The sequence below is a fragment of the Rhipicephalus sanguineus genome, chromosome 9 (assembly GCF_013339695.2).
Source record: "Rhipicephalus sanguineus isolate Rsan-2018 chromosome 9, BIME_Rsan_1.4, whole genome shotgun sequence".
In the NCBI taxonomy this organism is placed as follows: Eukaryota; Metazoa; Arthropoda; class Arachnida; order Ixodida; family Ixodidae; genus Rhipicephalus; species Rhipicephalus sanguineus.
In genome coordinates, this window is record NC_051184.2 from 94,244,687 (window position 1) to 94,268,818 (window position 24,132).

General features: G+C 45.7%; 1 protein-coding gene across 1 annotated transcript in view; it reads right to left on the reverse strand.

Annotated features, from left to right (window-relative positions):
- The window catches only part of LOC119406030 (F-box only protein 21), a 46,448-nt gene extending 22,605 nt beyond the window's left edge, over positions 1-23,843 (reverse strand). Inside the window, exons 1-5 of the mRNA XM_037672874.2 lie at positions 23,639-23,843; positions 15,791-16,030; positions 12,111-12,409; positions 4,676-4,812; positions 2,105-2,238 (exon numbers count right to left, since the gene is read on the reverse strand). Of these exons, the coding sequence (XP_037528802.1) occupies positions 2,105-2,238; positions 4,676-4,812; positions 12,111-12,409; positions 15,791-16,030; positions 23,639-23,820 (992 nt within the window). The 5' untranslated portion in view covers positions 23,821-23,843. The remainder of the gene's footprint in view (positions 1-2,104; positions 2,239-4,675; positions 4,813-12,110; positions 12,410-15,790; positions 16,031-23,638) is intronic.
- Positions 23,844-24,132: the final 289 nt, after the last annotated feature.

Here is a 24,132-nt window from a genome sequence, read left to right on the forward strand (position 1 = left end):
CCATACGTTACTGACTAAGAGCCTGGGAAGTACCCTACACCGCTCGTTTTACTTTTTTTGAAGTCATGTAAGCTTGGAGTGCTTCCAGCTAACACATGCTCAAATAGGGCGGCCATATGAAGTGGAACTCAAGGCACTCCTGAACAATAATAATTACATGTCGAAATACGGGACATCTTTAAAGATTCTCGTATCTCTTGCTGGACTCGGGACAATAGTACTCAATGCGGGAAGTCCCATGATTCGCGGGACAGGTGGTCACCCTAGTCACTATTTCCGAACCCCAACGTTTAAAGCGATATTCGTTGACTGAGATGACAGCATACGGAGCCAGTACGCCATGTGGACGCTGTCTCGGGCACAAGAAATTTGGCAGGACAGCGGTAGTAGTCACGGTCATCAAAGCCTGGCAGGATTCACTATGAAAATTTTCGCTCAAAAAAGAAAGAAGGTTCAACTTGTTGGCTAGTCGGTTGAACCTACACTAAAGCCACGATATAACGAACACGGATATAACGAAATATCGGTTATAATGAAGTAAATGAAGAATAGTCTTGTCATAGATACAGTGTTAGGAATATTGCATATAATACTGCCATACAACGACGCCCAGTTCAGTATTCGAAAGGCTATATTTCAATGTCCAAAGCGGCGCAGCCCGCGTGACAAACGAAGATGATGATTACAATGGTTTCTGTACAGATGAAGATGAACTATATAGTCAGCGCTCACAATATACGTTTATAACGAATTTTTAGATATAACGAAGTTATCTTCATGTAAGATGTAACTTCGTTATAATGAAGTTTGAGTGTATTGTTAAGGAGCAGCGCGAGAGATGGGGACAAGAAAACATGGCTGATCCCTCCGTCATAGGAATTGGTATAACACGAAAGTGAAACGTGTCTCCACAGAAGTAGTGCCTATTGTGTAGTGATATATGAGAGCTTGTACAATGTCTATTCGTGTTTGGCAGCTATAGCACCGTTTGACGTGGATGCACCCATGTTGACAGCATGTCTCTATCGCGACGACTAACGCCCATGATCATGATTAAACCGTTGTGGTAGCTGACGGTGTGAACATATATTTGGACATAGCGAATCGTGAATCCCGCGTAAGGATGATATCAACAAGCTCATAATCAACACTGGTACCCGGTATGCACTACTTCAAAGCGTCGTCAATTAAGGAGAGAAACGGCACGGTGTGCGCTTTCTAGTAATGGGTAGCCCACGCCTGTGCTCATGCATACATAACACACACTGCGCTTCAGCAACACGGGAGGTACAGGTTCGTAGCCTGAGCCGCAAACGCGTGCGTCCCGCTGGCCTCTGTCTCGCAAGCGCTGCTCTCGCTCCACCAAGGCACGACATTCGCCCGTCGAAATCGCGTCCTTTCTGCAACGCATATTGCAGCAGTTTTGTTAGTCGGTGCTCTCGCAATTGAAGCAGTCGGCGGCGGAGAAATCCCGTTGTTGCGCATGGAAGCTGCACCACTCTGATGAGCCGACGCACGCTAACACGAAGCCAAAGGCAAAGAACGTAACCAACGTAACTGCGTCAAGGGTGCCTCGGCGACGCCAGCGCGGCCAGTCTACCTCTCTGCTATCGAGACCCTTTAACCATGACCTCCGATATCGCATGCAATCTCGGAGTAAGCGCTAGTAAGTGTCGATCGTGAAGCATTACTTCTTTTCACATCTCACAGACGGCGGCACCGCCCCGCTCCGCCCGCCGCGAAAGAGAATGTGTGAAAGATATAAGGCGCGTTTGCGCCGTGTGTAGCATTTCCCGAGTTAGCTTAGTCGGTAGGGCCTCGGGCGCTTGCCGTCGCGGCTGCAACGTCGTGGGTTCGATTCCCAGCAGGGTATCTTTTTCTTGGTTTTTTTCTTCCTCACCCGTTGGCGTCTATTTTATCAACGTCATATCCGTGACGGATGTACTTGGTGGACCCCGGCATAAAACACTTTCGTGTTAAAAAAAAAAGGCACACAAACAGTGTTGTGTGCAGTTGTTTGTGTGCCCTTTTCTGTCCCCGTCTTTCATGTTACTCCCGTACTATAAGGAAAAAGGGCACGTCACCAGAAGCAAATACGACTTACTGCGGGTGCTCCAGGAACTTGAGGAGGAAGTGCGTCGGGAAATTGACCGGCAGGCAGTGAATGCCCAGGCGCCTGGCCACCGCTCCATATATGACGCACATCGTCAGCGGAATCCCCGTTTTCTTTTCCAAGACCTGCATCGAGTGCATGCTCAATCAACGCCACTGACATTTCACGTTGCTACGGTCAGGTACAACTTCAAAGCATAGGTGCATTTCAACCTCAAAGGCAGGTGCTCGAAAGCCTGCACCAATGAGCAAGCGTTCTAGGCCCAAGTCACAAGCTGAATGGTCGGTGACCCCGCCGCCGGACAACACCACGAAGTATATGAAAATGCCTACTTCTTTAGTCATGCAGGCAATCAGATGCCGCGCTTCAGTCACCTGGGCGGGGCCTATGCTGTCATAGGCAATCAAATGCCGCATTTCAGTCACCTGGGTGGGGCCTATGCTGTCTTATGTTTCATCTGAATATAGTGTCAATACCAGGTTAAGTACCAGTACATTTAAACACAGTTCTTTTTTAACGTGCAGCAGAGCTCTGAAATTGTCTTCCCGGTAACATTCACTCCTTACCACTGAAAAATTTTTAAGTTGCAATTGAAGAACTACTTCATCGTTATTACTGTTCTCTGGTAGGTGGCGGGAACAAATCCTAACTGCGGCAGCCACATTTCAATGGAAGTGAAATGCTAGAGGCCCATGTACCTAGATTTAGGTGCACATTAAAGAACTACTAAGCAACGGCGGTCAAGATTTCCAAAGCCCTCCACTGCAGTGCCCCTCATAACCATATTTCTTACTAGAATTATATAATGTTCCCATTCCTGCTATAGCCCAAATAGGGTTGCAGTACATGTACTTAAATAAATAAATAAATACAGTAGAAGCTCGTTATAACGAAGCGGGATATAACGAACTAATGGATATAACGAAGCAATCGTAATTCCCCTTGAAATTCCCATAGACGCCCATGTATTTAAAACCTCGTTTTAACGAAGCTACAATTTCCTCGCAATGGATATAACGAACCTTTTTTTTTTCCCCACCGAGCATTTACTGACCATTTTGGAAGCCGGCAAGTCAATGTCTTATAGCGCGCGACGGTTTACGTCCCATCACGGATGCGGTAATTCAAAACTCGCGCCTCGCGCTCCCGAGGAGCCGCCTGCCAACACGCGCGAGGGTGCGCGTCTGCCTGCCTCCCCTTCCACTGAAACTCGTGGACCCACCCGCGCACGTAACCCGGCCTCCCCTCTCCCGCGGAACTCGTGGACCCGCCCGCTCTCCTGTTGCGCGCGTGGACGGCATGGACGGTGTCGCTGGTGTCGCCGGTGTCGCGGCAACTGCGCGGCGTGGGCGCGGGCCTTTTTACTTGTCGTTCGCTGCGTGTGCATCAGAACAGCGTCTCCCGCCGCTAGACAGGAGGTGGACGACGGCAACGGCAAACGAAAGCACAAAACGATTACAATAGAGCAGAAGGCGGCTGTTGAGTCCGGCGTCAAGAAGAAAAAAGTTGCCCAAGATTTCGGCGTAGCGTTGAGCACGGTACCGCAAGCGTGTGATCGACCGAATTCTACTCAATATGAGCATGAAGCGTGAGACTACAATCGACCTCTACATGGCGATCGAGATGCTACAGGCTGCTTGGATGTCTGTAACAGCAAGCACTATCGCCAACTGCTTCCGGCATGCCTCATTTGGCGTCAACAGCGGCGGTGACAGCGAAGATATCGGTGCTGCCGCCAATGAGGGTGCCGCGGGTGACCAAGACCTGGCGTCGTGGGACGCTCTCCTTGATGCCAGAGTTGTGCCCGACTGCGACACCTTCTGCACGTACGTCAGTGCCGTTGCTGACGCGGTGACAACCGAAGAGCTGACAGAGGCTGAAATTGTGCGCGCGGTGACAGGGGTGGTGAATGACGACAGTGACGAATGTGTCGACGACAGCCCGGAGTTGGTGAACCCGATGTTCCGACGTCCGCACAAGCGCTGGATGCGGCAGACCTGCTGCGCCGCTTCTTCGGCGTTCACGATGACGGCGAGGACGGACTCGACATAGCGGCAGCGGCCGAAAAAGCCATCATCCGTCTGAGGAAGACACGGCAGAAGTCTATTAAGGACTATTTTTCTGCTAAGTGAGCCGCCAGCTGGTGTGCCGAGTTTGGCGTGAATAAAGTAGCAGTTCTTTGCTGTTCTTTCTTTTTTTTCTTTTGCTAGTTTTTCTCCGTGCGACGGCCGTTTTTCGTTTGCGTGGCGGGCTGCTGTGGGATTTGGTGGTCAGTACATCCTCTCTTGCGTGCTAATTGTCGGTAGAAATGGATATTGGCTATAACGAACTAATGGTTATAACGAAGTAATTACGACTCCCCCTTCAACTTCGTTATAACGAGGTTTTACTGTAAATAAATAAATAGAGAGGCACTAACACAGTGAAGCATATTAATACTGGAAAGAACTAACCACTGTGCAGAAAAGCGAACTTTGCACATTTTAACAGTAAGGCTTTACAGTAAGGCTTTTGTACTTTACAGGAAGGCTTTCGCCTTTGTAAGCAACACAGACATCCCACCTTGTCTATAAATGAGTTCTCCGGTACATGGAAGTACACCCGGTCTCCAGCCAGTCCAAACTCGTGAAAGAGGGCCTGGTTGATGCAGCTGAGCAAGGACCGGCACTCTGCGGCACTCCACCTCGATTCCTGTAGCGCTGCACAGTAAAGGTAAACAGTCCCATCGATTCGTCGTCCTGGAATGTCCTAGACTTTCCAAATTGTAGGCGTGGAAGAATGCTTGAGCGCTTCGAATATTCAAACAAATTCACTTCACTTCAAATTCACTTCGAGGCAAATTTAGCTTATACATATTGAATGAAGTCATGTACATTTGACCACATGTAACCCCCGATAAAGGTGGTTTCACTGCAGCATGGGGTTGCTAAGCTGTGAAACAACCTATACAGGGAAATTGCCACTGCCTCGAAGCCACACTTCGAGGTTAAATGTCCATATTTCCTGCACCTCGATTAATTACTTTTCAAAGTTCAAAACGTAACATGTGTTACGCTTATAACTAGCACGCTATTACTATTCAACTCTTGACACTATTCGAATTTGCTTCCATTTCACTTCGAACCAAAAAAGTGGCATTTGCACACACCTCGTTCCAATTCTTAAAGATATCGTGCAAATTGGTTAGGTCATGACAAAAATGCTGACATTTTTTTTTTTACAATACGTGATATATACCATTCAAGCTATTTGATTTGAGATTATTTGACCAAATCACCAAACCACTATTCGCTATGAATCCGCTTCGCAACTCAAGTTTACTATTCACCCATCCCTACCAAAGACCACAGTTATTGATTATATTTTCCCAAGAAGATGTGTCAAGAAATTCGAGTAGATGGATACACAAGTAAAACTTTCACATAGTACACAGGTAATGAAATGTCAAACACAATGTCAAATGTTAACACATGCCTGCCACGTCGATGCAAGCCATGTCCTCGTAATCAGACGTTCTATGAAACAAGACTGAAACTTAGGCTGCGGATCAATCATGAAGTCCCATGAAAAGTGGACGAAGACCCCAAGAGATAAAGCGGACGGTCTTGGCGAATGAGCTAGACCTCGCAACGTACGCGCACATATGCCAACTCTCCGATTCGCACGGGAGAGTCCCGAATTTTGAGCAAACCTCCCGATTGTGCGGGCATTGCTGTAAATCTCCTAAAAAGCACCACCGCGATAAAAAAGTAACAGCAACAAAGGACAACGATCGTAAAAATTTCTGGTTTTCATCTATCGCGTGCAAAACGCCTCTTAAGGTACTCTGATCTCATGCAGAAAAGCGTAGTAAGATCAGGAAGGGGTTACTAACGGTCACGAGTCGCATCACGTATGGTTCATTAATCGCACACGCACCGTATATTTGCTAGCACAAGTATGATAGTTGACGTCTAAAAACTTTACTGGCAATTATTTAGAGCTGTTCATGACGTCAGTGCGGCCCTGAGAAATAATAAATAAAAACGTATGCCAACTTCCTTTTGCCACGTGCTAATTTTCCATGTTTTCTAGTGATACGAATTTCGGATGATACGAATATTTTTGGTAACCCCGCGAGATTCGTATCACCGAGGTTTTACTGTAACACATATACAATTATAGCAATTAGCAGGTGTAATGAAACCATACAGTAAAAGCTTGTAAATTGGGATTTCATGGGACCGGACAAATTTCTGAACTAACCAAATTCTGAATTATCGAAAGTATCAAGAAAGCAATAAACGAATGTCTATTACATTAACCCTTCGAGGGTCAAAGATGTACATGTACGTCATGCCTGTTTGTTTAAAACGAACGCCTTTTTCGACCATTTCTCTTGCTTGGCATATGCTGCCACACTGCGGGAATAAGTGGAATTTTTTCCCTTGCGCCGATGTCTCTCCGTTTTTTTTCTTTTTTTTATGCTTTACTATAGCGGTGCGCTGGCTAGTTTCGGTTTCGTTCTTCTGCCGGTTCTCGCTTGTTGCACCCGCAAAACTGATTGCTTTCCGGTTTAGAATCTTTCAAAAGGTGACCGATTTGTTACTCTCTCGTTTATTGCTCCTCGATACGTGATTACGTCCGTTTCCGTGCAGGTGTTGACTGACACAAACGATGCCACTGTGGTTGGGTTTCCCGTTTCTGGGACTCCCAAGAACCGCTTCCGTCTCGTTGGCGATAAGACAAAGGATTATCATAGATTTTGGACTTGTTTTTACTTTCCGTACACGCTCACAACTACACAGTTTTTTTCAGTGCGCTCGCCCGCGCAGTTTGCTTTCGCTGTGGAAGTGCGCGCCGGTTTCTTTGCGACAAGTGAGTCAGGAATCGCCGCTCGACTGCCGAATCGACTGCCAAATCAATAAATGTCATCCCGCCATACGAGGAGTTACTTACAAGTTAAGACTCAGATGATGAAGAGTGAGCAACATCTCAAAGGCGTCCGCGGCGGGACTACGCTGACTGGATCAAAAGTGGCTTTCCTCCTTCCATGTTTCCACTTAACGCCACTTGGTGCACTTATTTTTCTACGTCTGTGAACTACACAGACGTTTACTTCAACGCATAATTTTTCAACAGTCGTATAGGTATTTTTTTTAGAATTTATCTTAATAATATCTGGGGTTTAACGTCCCAAAACCACGATATGATTATGAGAGACGCCGTAGTGGAGGGCTCCGGAAATTTCAACCACCTGGGGTTCTTTAACGTGTACCCAAATCTAAGTACACGGGCCTCAAACATTTTCGCCTCCATCGAAAATGCAGCCGCGGCAGCCGGGATTCTTTCCCGCAACCTACGGGTCAGCAGTCGAGCACCATAACCACTAGACCACCGTGGTGGGGCACTAAAATTCGTTTTGCTGTTACTCACGAACAAACCATGTGTATGTAACAGCCCAAATGATCTTATTTTTGTCACTTTACAGTCACCCACAAAAATTTTAGACAATTTCTTTCTGAAATAGATTCGTCTGAAGAACTTAACTCAGCAATAAAAAAATGCACATTTCTGGGACGCATTTCGCAAAAAAAGTTGACCCTCAAAGGGTGAACACATTTTCATTTTCTTGAATGCATAAATGTACTTCTTTTGTATAAGAGCAGTGTAAAACTGCAATTTTCGTCATCCTGCTGAGACTGCTTTTACAATGCTACTTGTGGCGCAAGACCCCGATGTCTTAATTAGCCAGAAACGAGCTCTGCACCACGCCTTATTACATACCACCATCACCACCACCACCACCATGTACCCACAACGATACTTTTTTTCGCAGGTAAACGAAAAAAATTTGCCACAGCCGCTGAAGCCTTGAGCGCCAAGAACGCGATTGTGGATGGTGACCACGCCTTTCTGAACGCCCATGGCTACCGAGGTGTCATACACGGTGGTAAACGCAAATAGGCATGAAGTGCTCTGGCTTTCCTGTCGTTAACATACGGTTCAGTCAGCTGCAAACGTCGTTTTCGCTCTCTTGCACCGCACATTTGCGGTGCTTCATGCTTGGTGTGCTCCCAAGATCGTCTGCATTAACCGGTTGCGGCCAAATATGACCAAATTAACAAGAGTTTGATGCCATTAAACAATGTATATGCTGGCCTGGACCGGAGAACACGTCCGAATTATCAGATTTTTCAGAATTAACGAGGGTCGCATTAACAAGCTTTTACTGTATAATCAAAAAGATGAGACCCCAACGTAAGGGAGACCTGATTGTATATATTTTGCATCCATGCTCAGTACAATATAATGCGACATGTACATCGTATTTCTCTTTGCTGGCAACTCTTCATTGGATCATTATTGTTATACAAGAGCTGTTCAAACGAAAAGGTACGAAACGACACTGTGGGTATAAATGAAGACCATTCAATGTATACGCAATGTGCCTGATCACAACGATCCCAGTGATGAACAAACCGAAGGACTCCTTGTTCCCATAATTCCTGTGGCCGTGACGAGACCCAGTCCTTCACAGCGTCCTTGAGTTTGTCGTTCGAGTTGAAGCGCTTCCCTTTCAGAAGTTTCTTCAGGGGACCAGACACATGGAAATTGCACGCAATGAATGGTGGCCGGCAGCGAGATGCCAGAAGTTCGAAAATCGAAAAGTCCTTCTACGTTTCTTGAGAATTAAATGTTTATTGCCCTTGCACTTCAATATGGGCTTGTCAGCCTCAATTTTTACTGGATTTGGATCGTACGTTTATTTTTCACAGTTTTTTCGGAAATGTATCAACGAGGTTTCACTGTACACTAAAGAGATGTTCCTTCACTGAGGCATGTAAGATACGTCTCGCTGCAGATTCTAAGCTAATCATTGGTGTGCACCAATATTAGAGAATGTACCATGCTCAACGATTGAAACACGCTGGTTGGCCCGCATGGCAGCCGCTCCTTCTTGCACTGTATGTGAGCACTGGTTCGTTTTATTGCAGATAGGCCAAATGCATCCAGATTATGTCACAGCGGCCCTCGTTTCTCTCGTATTCCATAATATGTCAGCTTAATGTCCTGAGTGCCCACCGACGGCCGTTCAAGCCTATTTTTGCTGGTGTGGCACATTTCTCACTTTGCATCAGTATTAGCAAATATCCTCTAAAACAGTAGATATCTGTTAGCCCAATTCCAATTATATTGACTTTCCACTTAATTTGAACTCGAATGAAGGTCCCGGCAGGTGCCCCATGCTGTTCTGATGCCAACCTTTCGTTATTTTGATCCTGTAGTTAGCCTTCGCCAAATAATTTGAACGTGGCATTTTGCACCTGCCCAACTCGAATGGTGAGCGTAGTTAACATTTCAATAGTGACAGCATCCAACTTCACACCACTTACAGAATCGAGAATGCACCCACTTGAAAGACATGGCGCAAGGTTACAAACGAGGTTTCCACATCTTTCAAGTAGCTATGCACCAACTGGCCCAACATTCGTATCAACCCCTTCAGGGTTTTCGCCGTACATGTACGGCAGAAGCTTCCTGGTACCAAAGGGTTTTCGTCGTACATGTACGGCATAGCGTTTATTTTTAAAACGCGCGCCTTTTTCGATCATTTCTCTTGTTTGGCCTGTGCTTCAACACTTCGGGAATATGCGGAATTTTTTTCATGCGCCGATGTCTCTCCGTTGTATTTTTTTTTCGCTTCCCAAAACGGCGCGCCGCCTATCGCTTGCCCATCCGAGCACGTTCACGGTGCAGCTGGTTTAAAGTGCGCGCCTTTTTCGATGATTTCTCTTGCTTGGCATGTGCTGCCACGCTTCGGGAATACGTGGAATTTTTTTCATGCGCCGATGTCTCTCCGTTGTTGCTTTTTTTATGCTTCGCAAAATGGCGCGCCGCGCGCCGGCTATCGCTTGCGCAACCGAGAGCGCCCGCGGCGCGGTTTGGTTTCAAACGCGCGCCTTCTCCCATTTCTCTTGCTTGGAATGTGCTGCCACGCTTCGGGAATACGTGTAATTTTTTTAATGCGCCAATGTCTCTCCGTCTTTTTTTGTTTTCTTTCCAAAGAGGCGCGGCGGCTTGTAGTCTCGCATCAGAACGCGCGCACGTGGTCCGGCTCGTTTCGGTTTCGTCCTTCGGGTCGTTTTCGCTTCTTGCGCCCGCAAAGCTGATGGCTGTTTGGTTTCTAATCTCTCAAAGGGTGACCGCTTGTTACTCTCTCATTTATTGCACCCTGGCGCGCGATTACATCTGTTTCCGCGCGGCGCTAAGTTACACAAACGACGCCGCCGTGATTGCGTTTCCTGTTTTGGGTTCTCGGAAAAACTAACTACGTCTTGTTGGCGATAAGACGAAGTATTACTGTAGCTTTTTCACTCGTTTTGCTTTCCGGACGGGAGCAGAACCATAGAGTTTTCTTCCGTGCGCTCACTGACGCAGTTCGCTCACGCTATGGAAGCGCGCGTCGGTTGCGCTGCTGCCGGTGAGTCGAGCAGCGATTCTTCCGATGCGGACTATTCCCCAATTGCCGATCAGAATATGATTCATTGGATTTCAGTTCGTCAGACGAGGATTTTTTGACGAGTTCAGACTCCGATGACGATCAAGGAGCGACATTTGAAACGCGTGCGCGGGGAGCCATGCTTCAAAGACTATCACACGCTGAAAAGTTTTTAGTGTTAGAGCACGAGCGTTTTTAACCGGAAACGTACTCTGGTGCGCTTATTTTTGTATGTTTGTGAGCTATCCTTAATACACTGCATAATTTTTATTCATAAAAAACTGTGAAGCTTTTTTTTTTAGGATTCTGCTTGATTTTACTACGAATAAACCATATGTATGTAGCAACAAAACTGATTTTTTTTTTGTCACTTTACGGTCACGAAAAAAAATTTTAGACAATTTTTTTCTTAAATAGAATCGTCTGAAGAATTTATTTCGGCAATAAAAAAATTACACATTTTTGGACTGGATTTCGCGAAAAAATTCGACCCTCAAAGGGTTAAATCAATGCACCCAACGCACATCACTTCCTGTCGAAATCACCTACCTTAGACCTGCCCTAGGACGGTTGTCAGTTTTAATGCGAAAACTGCAGCCTGCACTTAACTATTACACCATTTGTCTAATTCTAACACTTGTTCTTTTTTTTCCCCTTATTTTCAAACAAATTCGTTCGACAATGTCTCCGGCAGTGCTATGTGATAAGGACCAAAACTGCATTTGCAACAGAGTCGGCCCCACCAGCGTCATTGCTATTGCCGTCACAAGATGACCATGAATGGCGAGATTGCGCAGCATAAGGATGAAGCGCCAACTTTCAGTTTGATTATGAGTGCACTTTAAAACGACGTTATCTTGCTTGTTGACCAATCAACAGCAAGCTGTGTCATGTTTACTAAGGTGACTGTTTGGTCATGTTGGTAAGACATGATAGAAGCTAAAAGCGCACGAGACGAGGACAAAGAAGTGGCACACGAGCGCCATGCGTCTCAAGCCTCTTCCCTGTCCTCATTTTGTGCGCTTTTAGTTTCTATCACGTGTCGTGTTTTTGGTGTTCTGGAGTTTTCTACAAGTCGCAGGACGGACTAGTGAAAGGGTGAGTCTGGCATAGGCCATCATCTTGCTTGCGATCGCTGAGAAGCTGTTTGATAAATGTGGGACATGAAATGCATTGTAGACCGTAAAGAAGACAATAAACTTTGTTCTTAAAGGGGTCCTGCAACTCTTTTTTCATCATGGTCAGAAAATGCTGCCGATCGGTAGTCGACGCTCTTGAGAACACGCGAGCCAAACATCATAGCACAGCATGCAGCATGGAATTTACAATTCATTCTTGAAGCCAGCTAGAAATCTCTCCTTCTTGTCTCTACAAATGATGCCATGTACCCAAATCGTGCTGCACATTCACATTCAGACGTGCTGCACATTCAAATTCAATGCAATTAAGGATACTTAGGTGCCCCTGTAGCTTTTTTTTTTCAGCATAGGCAGACACAACGCTCTCATCACGTACCTGCATGGTTTAACTGCCAGTCGCACCTGACGATGGGGTGTCCAGGGTGCCTAGCAGCGGCTATCGCCTTGGCCCGGCGAGCCATCTCATCCAGGGTGTGACGAACCCAGTCGGCTGGCACCCGGTGTAGCGGCTGACACCACTGGGAGAGGAGGAGGGCGCCTTCTTCCAGAACGGGCTCAGCAAAGGAGGCATCGTCGCCGCCGCCCAAGTACGACTCCCAGCGCTGCTTCATGTGCTCGTGACAGACGTGACATTGTACCCGTCGGGCGTAGTACTTGAGTGTGAGGTCTTCGTGCCTGCACATAAAGGGGAACCTATGCTCGAAAAAACAACACTACGCAGAACGCAAGAAGAAAGTGTCACACACAGATACTTTAGTTGTGTGGGTACATACAACCCTCCCGGGCTCATATTTCAGTTCGGGTCATAAACGATACACACTATCGATTTACTTCATTCAAAAAATTATACTAGTGTCAGACAATCACTTTCGATCATGATTAGGGCCGATCCAGATTAGGATAGATCCGGATCACATGTTGCTACATGGTCACTTTTAATCATGACAAGTCCCAATCAAGATCAAGACTATCACGATCTGGCTCCGAGATTGCAATTCGACTGATGTCTGCGCCAAGCTCTATCCGGATTAGTTTTGACCGTGTAGCAGCACCCACTGTTGATTGCGATCGAGAAATCTGATCCGGATCAGTCCTGAGTTCAATAAAAAGTGCTCGTGCGGAACCGATATTACGCATGCCCTAGTTCACTCCCGCGTTCTGGCAGCACTCTGAGGAGACAAATGCCTTTGGTGGGGAAACTGAAAGCTTTAGTACAGTAAGGAACTCACACTGATCTGCAGGTACATGCTAATGAGTATGGAAGGTCTTGCACTCATTGCACCCACTCATGAATGAACAGAGGGACTCATTCCTCAGAAGTGTCGACCAAGGTTACTCTCCTAGGCCCTGCACCTTCCAGGTCTGGGGATTGGAACGCTCGTGCATACTTCCTTTTTTCTGAGTAAATGACACTTTGTGATGGTCTGAGATGCACTAGGCAGTAAACTCATATGCACAGTGACTTATGAGTGTGTTCAAATCCGAGTCAACATTAGAGACAGTCTCATTTGACAGCGAAGCCAGCTTCAAGCTGAAGTTCCCTGCATAATGAAACATATTAAGATGGATGGATGGATGGATGGATGGATGGATGGATGGATGGATGGATGCTATGAGTGCCCCCTTTATAACGAGGCGGTGACAAGTGTGCCACCACTTTTCCCTTTTTTTTTTTGATGTTTGCCTAATGTTTCTACTTCAATTAAATCTATCTTACTACAGAAAAAAAAAACGTCAATTCACAGCCCAGTTCTCTGCCCTTTACGACAGAATGTCCTTATTTTTCCCACTATTTATTTTTGTCCTTTCTCTCTAATTTTCTGCCATCAATACTCTAACCGTCTCTTGCTTATTTCAATCGCAGGTGTGTTCAGCTTTCCATTGTTGTCCCTAAAACCCAAGGCTTCATGTAGGCTCATGCCCAAACGTACACCTGCAGGTGGATATCTCCACATGCAATCAGAACATGCTCCGCCGTTTCCTTATCTTCCCCACAGCACGTGCATTGTTCTTTTTCTTTACTGAATCTCGCTTTATAACTACGTGTTCTAAGGCATCCCGACCTCGCTTCAAACAGTAAAGTGCTTCCCCTCGAATTGTCGTAAAATGCCTCCCTCCTTATTTCGTTTTTGCCCTTTCGGTAGTTAATGAGAGCCGGTTTTTCTCCACAGCTGCCGTCCAGTAAATCCTCTTTGCCTCTCTGACTTTTCGCTTAACGCTCTTTGTTGCCATATCGCTTACACTGCCAGTTGCATATTTACTGGTGAGCCTCCTAGTTTTTTTTTTTTTAACTGTGTGTCAACGCTCTTCCTATACCAAATACCGGAACACCTTCTCTGCCCATCTACTCTCCTTCATATTACTTCGCCTCTCTTCGAACCTCATTTTGCTCCGAGCTTCCCTCACCTCGAAACTTGCCCATTCCATATCGCCCTTTACAGCCTCATTTGTCTTATCGTGAGTGCAAATTCCCGTGAGATGTCTGTGCGATGTAACGCAACCTTGTGGCAACAAAAGAACATAAAGGAAAAGCGCATAAAATTTCCGTTCATCTTTTAAACTTCTTTTATGTTCACACCTACGAAAATCTGAATGCAGCCTATGCTAGAGACAAGAGAAAGCATAACTACGCTTTCCTGTGAGCAGATAACCTGCTCAGCAAAGTTTCGTGTGTGTTCCAAGCCATCAAGAACACACAGGATGACCCAGCCACCACCGCATTTGGACAGCAATGTAGCCTGCATCATTTTCAAGTGCAGTGCACCTTAGGAGCACGAACTGCCGTATGCTGTCGTCATACGCTGTCGTAGATTTGGCGTAACGCAGGCAAAACCACGAATAGCATAGCCATCTGTAGCATACTGAGTGCACTTGCGCCAAGGAGAAGTCTTCTTCGTATTGTCCTTCAAGCGCCTTGATGATGATAAGCGCGGGGCACTTTAGGGGCTCGGGCTGTCATATGCTGTCGTAGTTTGGTGTAACACAGGCAAAACCACGTATAAAAATGGAAAAGAAAGGAAGCAAGCGAAAAATAGGAAGAGAAAGAAAAAGCAAGAAAGAGAAATAAATACCTAAAGAGAGAGGCAGAAAGAAACAGAAATAAAGTGAGAAAAAAAAAACGGAAAAGAGAAAAAGAAAGAAAGAGAGGAGGAAAGAAATATAAAACTGAAGAGAAACAAAGAAGGCTGCCGAGCTCCGCCCTTCCTTCAGGCTTGGCACCCCTAACGCGAAGCTGCCTTAATTTTTATTCCAATGCTGTCTTCACAAAGCTGGCTTTTGACAGCTTTGTCGAAACTGGAACGGGACTCAAAGGGGTCCTGTACCCCTTCTCTAAGTGATCATCGAAGGACCTCCGTATCGGAGCTTATTTCCTCACGAATCGATTGCCACAAAAATTTCGCAAGTTCGTCAAGAACGAGCACAGTTATGAGACTTGTTGCGTGCTTTAAGCACTTTCTCTCTTCTCACCTTCTGACGAGCGCGCTGGAAGCTACCCGGGGCGGGATGGCACGGGGGAAAGAAGTTATGTCAGCGCGCATCATGACCTTGAACACGTGTGATGAAACGCGATCGCTCTCTTGTTGTGATCCCTGTCTGCACTAGTGTGGCTACTGTGTAACGTTAGCAGATTATGGACCGCGGCGTCGGCAGGCGTCACTCCCCCCGTGGCAAGGAGCGCATATGATTCAAACGCCGCTCTTGACTTATGTCAGCTATTGGCCAATAGTACGCTATCTGTTGTTCGGTGTCAAACAGCAGGCACCGGCAGCTCCGAAGAGAGTGAGGACGGGCCCGTGTATGAAAAGAGGGAGCCTGGGAAAATGGCAAGTTCACGCTCCACTTCTAAACTCTCCCTGCCGCACACGACTGCAAGATTTGGCTGAACTGTTCATAGCAGAGTCTGCTTTCTGCACAAGGTGCTTTCTCACCAAGCCCGAAAAGTGGTACATGACCCCTTAAAGATGGCCACCGTCTCCTTAGCTGTCTATCTATTTGTATGCGGCGAGTACTGAAACACAGCTTATGACAGAAACAAGCAATGTGGAAAGCTCTCACGGCTGATCGTCCTCCAAGATGGTCGCCAGCTCGTCGTTGAAGAATAGCAGCCTCCGCGGGTGGTCACTCAGGGACAGAATTCCGCGGAAGGCATCCTCGGAGAGCTCGTCGTGTGCGTAGAAGTCCCGTGACATCATAGACATCCAGGACCTGAGTTTGACTCCGCAGGACAGGCGCTCCATGCATTCCACTCGCCACCGTGTGTTGCCAGCATTGTACTGCCGAAAAAGGTCTGGCCACCTAGAAAAAAGAAAGCAAAAGAAAGAAAGAAAGAAAGATTTGTCTGTCTTTTTCTGGCTCAAGGAAGCTAATCGGCAACACTGTGCTTACGTTGGATTTCATTGAAACACTATGCCATGCCGCAGCCCAAGAGTGAGAACAATTATGGAAAGTAATGAATGATGCTCTGAACATGAAAGAAAAAAAGAGGAAGGAAGGAACTAAGAGCATACAATTGAAGAAAAAGAAAAGACTTTCACGATTCACAGCAACATTGTTCTTGTTCGATAAGATTGTTTCAGTTTTGTGAATGATTTCTTGTGTAGTGGTGAAGAAGCCAGACATTCACGAGTGGGACGCTCTCTTGGTGTGAAGCGATCTGTTGGCATCGAGACTGTTACACTGCTATCGCTGTGCCGGCTCTCTGCCTGCTGCCATTCATCGATAAACCCCCTTCCAATGTGGTGGAGGTATTGTACCAGTATGCTTATAATAGTTATGCTATCTCTTAGCAACATATTCTGCTTCCTTCTCTACTCTGAAAGTCTTTACTTTCAGGCCATTGTAAGTCTTTACTTATTTGCGTAAAAAAGAACAAGCTAATCGTGGTAGCACTTGGACAACTGCCATTCAGACAAGCTACAACACACAGAAATTGCTTCCATAAGTGCATGCAACACGGGGCTCAGGGATTCATATCCCCTTTGGCCTCTGCTCCGTCTTACACATGGATTAAGAACAAAAAAGAAAACAAAAAAAAATCCTTCATGCATGTTTGACAATATGACAATCTCTACATCAGATACCGTGACGCCGTGTGTGCCGGTTTTCACACTTTTCGATAATGCTAAATGTTTGCTTGGTAGCCAATGGCCTTGCTCGAATGCAGCAGAAGTTGCTGCTTTGTTCTCGTGGCTTATACGAGAGTCACACGATGCAATTTCAGTTGTGATCAAGTTCAACTGGGAGGGAGTTTCTCAATCCTGATTGGCTTATTTGCACTGAATGCAAAGGAAAACCAATCACAGTTGCGAAAGTTAATCCAGATCGTGGATCAATTGCGATCAGAAGTGAAAGCGGTATTTGTGATGGCTACCAGAAAAGCGGCACTGTAGCAAAACAATGTCATGACGACATCAGTGCAGCTGTAGAAGTAGCAGCCGATCTCCACTGTGGAGCCAGTATAATGAAATGTGAGAAACAAAAAAATTTACAAATTAATGCTCAGAAGAAACCGTGCAAATTGTTTTCGACTTGTGCTATAAGTACAGGAAACAACCTTCGTTTCATAGGAATTGGTCGTTACATTTCCAAGCAAATTCGGGGCTTACATTGTGTAGCACTTACATTCAATACTGACAAGCTGTCACACCCTGGCATATGAGAATCACTGCCTCCCGCCTTGACGGTTACACCGTAACATAACATAAATAAATTGAACAGAAGTCATGGAAAGATACTGCCATGTGCACTAACTTCCTCAATTTAACGTGATCATGTTTCACCCACAAAAGCAGTTACGACCGCTCGGCACAGGCCACACCGCTATGTGTAGGAAACTTCTATATGGTTTTCGACTATTCTGATAAGATCGCGTGCACGACACAAGTAGCCGAGCTTGTTCTGGAGCTAACGTGAGCACCAGTGATAACGCCGGAATGTTCACTCACTCGTGTATAGAAGACGACACGTTCCGCAGACGATCAGATTATCAACGACTAACGTCCATGCTCGCCATTATCACTGTACAGTGAATGTTGCTTGTACTTTGAGTCTTACTTTTCCTGGCCACAAGTACGCCCAATTAAAAAAAGTTTCGTCTTTACCAGCTTGGGCTTTGCATTCCTCCCCGTCACAGCCACGTGACAATACATAGATAAATACATATAGACAGACACTATTCCGCATACAAACAAGGTCTTGAGTGCACGGAAAAAATGCGGGCAGGGTTGCCAGGTTTGGCTACTTTGCGCCAATTTGGTTACTTTTCTGGGCTGGTGGTGGCCGAAGGAACATCTTGGCTACATGGCTACTTTTTGGCTACTTTTATGTTCCCTCAACTGGAGACAAAATATGAATATCTGGCAATGCCGCAGTGCTGTCATTCGAGTATCTGGTGCCAAGACATGGTGGCCGAGGTGCTCCCATGATGGAATTTGGCGCTTGCAGAATACAAAAGCAAAGGCTTTCTGAAGCGTGGCTGCAGGGAAAACTGTTGCATGCGAAAGCTGTTTCACAATGCCTATTGCTCAATGCGACTTAAAACCGAAGTTGGAACTGGACATGTCAATTAGAGTCGCTCCATATTCCGCATTGAGGGTGCTCTGCACATAACTTTAGAAATCGGATGTCCGACTAAGTACTTGTGTCATTTCTTTGAATTAGATAACAACCGAGACTCCGGAATACTAAATGCTTGGATTTCGTCATCACGCAAGAAATGATGGTGAAAGTTAATTGTGGGAGCCACGCGTCAGCTATCTCGAGATAGTATGCGTGCTGTGCAGTGGTGGTGAGCGTAGTGGTGGGTAGCCAGCGCACTGCCACGGAGACTGATTCCATGGATACCCCAAAGGATGAAAGCGAAGATGGGCAACGATGTGCAGGAGTTGGGCCAGCAGCTATCAGCCAAAGCGAGTGGCAGCGTCCATCCAGATAGCTGGTTCACGCAGTTCCCATGAAATCAATACTGCTACACTTTATGAATGAACCACAGTAACTGATTTTTAGCACACTCATGCTGTAGTTACTTTTATTGTCACCAAAATGCTGTTACTGCCAGTACTTTTCAGAAAACTCACGCAAAACGCGTAAAGAGAATGCCGCTTTTTGCAACAGCGGAAGACACTTCATTATGCTGAACGAAATGATTGTTTAAGCCAACACTTAATGCTTAAATCTCAACAATTCCGATTTTGAAGTGTCCGAATCATACTTATTTGCATTTTCGACAAAAGGCTTTAGCTATTTAAATAAAAACTTTGCAATTGTTTTCACACATGTGCGGCTACTTTTACTGCCCGTGGCTTAAGTTGGTTATTTTTGACTAGTTCTAATTTTTCGGCTCCTTTTTGTCTTTTCAACCTGGCAACCCTGAATGCAGGCATATTTTAGCTTGCCGGACCAGGGAACCCCATAACCAAGATAATGATCAAAATCAAGCAATAGCTTCCCAATAGGCCTGCCAGGATACACTGCTGAGGACACCTTTTGGTTAGCCTCCTCTGATCAGTGCGTGGTGTACATGAATATCTTGCAATGCACGTGGATATATCCGCGATGCACTCGGCAGGAAGTCTTCCTGCTTGCCAAGCAACGAGACTACAGATGCGGCAACATATTTCATTTCCTCGCAGTTTTAGTTACATCATCACGTATGTTGCGGACAGCATCTCGTGGTCTGTGCTGCAAAGCGCTGCACTCTGCCAATGACCTTGGATGTATGGAAGAAGAGAAGATTCAGTTCGTATACTGTCACCAATTATCGCCAAGATGTCGTATAAAAAGTTGACAGGCTATCTACTCTTCAAATGTAAGCTGATTGATTAGGTCCTTTTAGTTGCGATCGAATCACGATAAGCTCCCGTTTGCAGGGTCCATTTACAGTCACTGACTTTGAGACCCTCGTCTGCATATCTTTTTGTAACGATCATTGTAAGCTCAATTGCAATAAACTGAAACTGAAACTGAACTGAAAGCTGTTGATGAGTCAAGCAGTTTCGCATAATTTCCTCTTGAGGTGTCGCAAATGTATTGGAAGATGTTTAAGGTGGTAGATCTTGTCATTTGTGCGTATTCTGGTCAAACTTGTTTAATCATCAATCGTAAGAATTCGTAAGGTCATAGGACTAATTTAATCGCCCACTAAAAGAGCATGCACAGGTTAATTACTGGCTGAAGCTGATACAAAAAAAGAAAAGAAAGACACACACTATACAACTGCCACTGCTGGCGAAGCACAGTTTGTCACACGTTCCAATGAAAGTGCAATTGTCTTTAATGAAGTGGTAGCATGTAGTGATATTCTGGAGACAAAAGTAAAGTATTGCCACATCACATGGACAAGTAGAGGGTGCAAGAGCTAACATACTGCGCATGAAATGAGCACAACACAATAACAGAGAGAAGAAAACAAAAACAACACAGCACTATTGTGTTGCGTTCATTTTGTGCACAGTATGTTTATTGCTGAAGGTCCCCAATGAGTCCATCACCGAGTCATTTTGGAAGAGACGGTTCTATTTCATCATCATCAGCCTGTCGTAAGTCCACTGTCCACTCTCCCAATGACCTCCACCCTCTCCTGCGCTAGGTGATTCCAATATATGCCTGCAAATTTCCAGATTTCGTCACTCCGTCCTTGCTGTCCTTGACCATGCTTCCCATCCGTTTGTATCAATTCGACATTTTAAGTGACAATCTATGATCTGTCCATCGCATGTTGTGTCCTGCCCAGGTCCTATCTATTAGGATACTGGCTACCCCTGTTTGATCTCTGATCCCCTCTGCTGTCCTCCTTCTCTTAGAATTATGCCTATCATTTTTTTATTCCATTTATTTGTTTGTTTGTTTGTTTGTTTGTTTGTTTGTTTGTTTGTTTGTTTGTTTTGTTTGTTTGTTTGTTGGGTTTAGAGGCCCATAAGCAACTAAGGCTGTCATGTGCCAAACACAAGGTAAAAATTATGTAAAAAGTTGGGTCTCCTCAGTAAGCTCTTGTCAGAGCAAGGGCCACAATCATCCTAACTAATAGGAATAAAGATCTTGTCCCTCTTCTCAAAGATGAAAAAGTGGACGAGGTAAACAACAACGTTTAGCTAAGTACACGGTGAGAAATTAAAGTTTTCCTAGCAATCCTGCTTCCCTTAAAATGACAAAAATGCATGATTTATCGACAAGGGCATCTTCGCCTAGAACAAGGATGTGTTCGTTGTAAAATAAAGTAAAAAAATTGTTGTCTTAAGGTTTCAAGTTGAAGTACGAAATTAAAATGTGGTTTACATATGGAGCTCATCTCCACATGCTTCACATTTGGGCTTGCCTCGCTTGACCACAGCTTAATGTGTGTGACTGCCACATTCACATCAGAGCTGATGGAGTCCTGATGCGAGCCCGGTGGACTTCTTCCTGTTCCCCAATCTCAAGAAAAGTTGGAAAGGTCACAGTTTCGACGGTATTCCTGCCAGCCAATGGGCTGTCACAGAATCTCTGAGAGAAGTCATGGCAGCTGACCTTCATGGAGCCTTTGCAGTGTGGGAATCGGTGTAATCAACACCCAAGGAAACTGCTCAGAAGTATTTAACCCTTTGAGGCGCTATGTACACAACTGCGTACACCACATGCTTCTGCTAGTTGTATCGACTAGTGGCTAACAAAGAGCAAGATACATTGAGCTTTGAATGAATTGAACTTCCTGCATAATAAGTTTGTCTTCATTTAACTTCATTTTTCAGTGTACTGTTGCATATGATCACTTTGCTGAATGCACTACCACGTTCGACGAGTCATTTGACGTGCCACTTCCCGCGAGCCATGGCAAAAATATAATTTTTCTTTGCTCAACATTGGCATAACCGAAAACGAATTTGTACCATATTTCTAGCCTGGCAGTTGCTTCTATTTATGCAAAAACAGAGAATGAATTACTTCAGAATAAATAGATATTTGATTACTGTATAATTAGGCTTCATTACTATAGCATATATAAATTAATATATTTTTATATGACTTTTGTTGCAATAGAATATTGAGTGCCTTGAAATGACGTTGTATAAGTTTGATGCATTTACAGACAGTTCTTCCTCGGTGGCGCCTGAAAGGGTTAAATAATGCATGCTGATCGGATCAGTAACTTCTTTTTACGAGATCCAGTCTCATTACCTTACAGACAGACCCTGCATTATCATAGTATTCCTTTCCATGCCTGCTGCTGATTGGCTGGTTAAGGAAGGGCGAGCAAGTAGTTCCTTCAATCAGTGGACACAGGAGTCTCTAGGCCACACAAAGCGACACTGTCACCAAAAGTGATCGTCTCAAAATACATCCCCTGTAGTTTCACATAAATCAGGTGATGAGGACTGGATTTAGAACTCCCGGTGATTTAAATATGTGCTGTGGAACTTTACCTGTATTTGCCTTCAACCAATAGCGCCCCTGCATGTTTGAACCAAATTTCTGCTTTCGTATATACATAGCATGCGAGAGGTTACGCTAATGAATTTCCATTCCTGCTTTTATAAAGTGAACCACAAATTAAGCACCACAAAATTTGCGTAAAACATCTGTTGGGACTACTGCGGCCAATGAGACTAAATAGAAATTCCAAGTACTTTATGAAAAGCTTTGCTATCAAAGTTGTCAACAAGCAAATTGACTGTTGGTCCTCCCTGTATTAACAGGCTACAGCTGTCAACAACATAAATGCATATCGTGAGCACAATCAGTGAATCTTCTGTGTCATGTAGACATCATCATCATCACTTGTACAGCTTTCTTATCTGTATACATCACCATCAGTGTGTCACAGCTCTAGCACGGCTGAATAAAGCGGTTCCTCACAGTATTGATAGTACTCTTCACTGAAATTTTCACAGCACTGTGACGACTACGTCCCTGTGTGATTACTTAGTACTGTGCCGTCCAAGTCGAAAAGCACTATCCGGGAGACGAGAAAGTGAAGCAGTATGCTCTATCATTATCGTACAACTGATTATATTTTTAACTGTAGCACAGATTCCTCATCCCCGGCAAAGGTTAGCCGTCACGAGACCACGTGCTTCTCGAAGCTTCACCCATGCGCGGCGCGGACAATAGCCTTGCGTCGCACGGCAACCGGCGCCTATTTAAAGTACGCATACGTCCGCTACGCACTACGCAAGGGGGGTCCGGGCCCGTAGCCCGGCCATTTGAGGCAGCACAGGGTGTCTTACGCAGCACCTACACAGTACTGCCGTGTACCCGAAATGTGTACGCAATCCTGGCACCGTTCGCGGGCTGCTATTCCTGTACCGGCCACCGAAACGCCAGCGGGGTAGCGCGAACCTACGCAACGCTACACACTACGCGCTAACGAACGTTTCACAGTTCAAGGACATGACGCCGCGCTAGCGAAGTTCGTTAAGGCGATTTCGCTAATACGCCAACGCCGCCGACAAACCCCCTCGAAGCTTTAATTGCGCAAAACGAGACTTCCAAAAATACACCGAAGATCGAGACAATGGCAAGGAACCGCGCATTGCATATTTCGATCGAAGCTACTATTCGCGCATTTTAACGATATCTGTGAGCGGCGGCTTCACGATTGCGCGTTAACTTCCGAAGCCCACACCCGAATAACAAGTTTACATCTCGAACTAGATAGTTAAGATCAGTCAACAAAACCGCCGGCGATCAGCTGATCGCTAGCTGCGGCGTCTTTTCGACTGCGCAGGCAAGCGGTGCAACCCCAAGCGACGTCGTCACTTTAAACGCGCGTTTCGATATGGGTGCCGGGAATCACAAACGATCAATCGATTAAGAGTACCGCTCGAGGCAAATGACGCGAAAGAAAGCGTGGTTTTGTAGACTCACAAAGGGACGCGCGTCAAGAAATGGCAGGCCCCCCCACAAATGATGGAAAGGTCCGCGACTTACCGCCGAGCGAATTTCCTCTTCCATAACTCGTTGCAGCACACGGCATCGCGGAACTGTGAGCACACTTGGGAGACGCGCAGCAGATCGTCCACTTGGATCTGCGGGAATGACAGGATGTGCACGAGCAATTCCTGCGGCAACAAGTTTAACGTAAACAACGCAGGCTCCGTCCGCACCGCCATCGTTACATCGTCTGTGGTCTGGCAGCAGGAGGCGCCTTGGACCCTTGGAGGCGCGCTCACGCGGGCCAGGGTTTTCAACCTTTGTTGCGAAACAAGAATGCAAAATACAAATGTCAAAAAACGTTGAACGTTCGTGAGGTGACACGAAAAAATATTCCTCGTGGTTCAGACCATTCCCATTTCTCAGTTTGCAGCGAAATTATTAATAATAACGCTTTGGCCTGCACATTTTTGTGCCTTTCTTGAAACAGATGACGTTCTAATGCCAATTTTGGCCCTGCAAAAGCACGTCGTCTGCAAACGTGTTTAAAA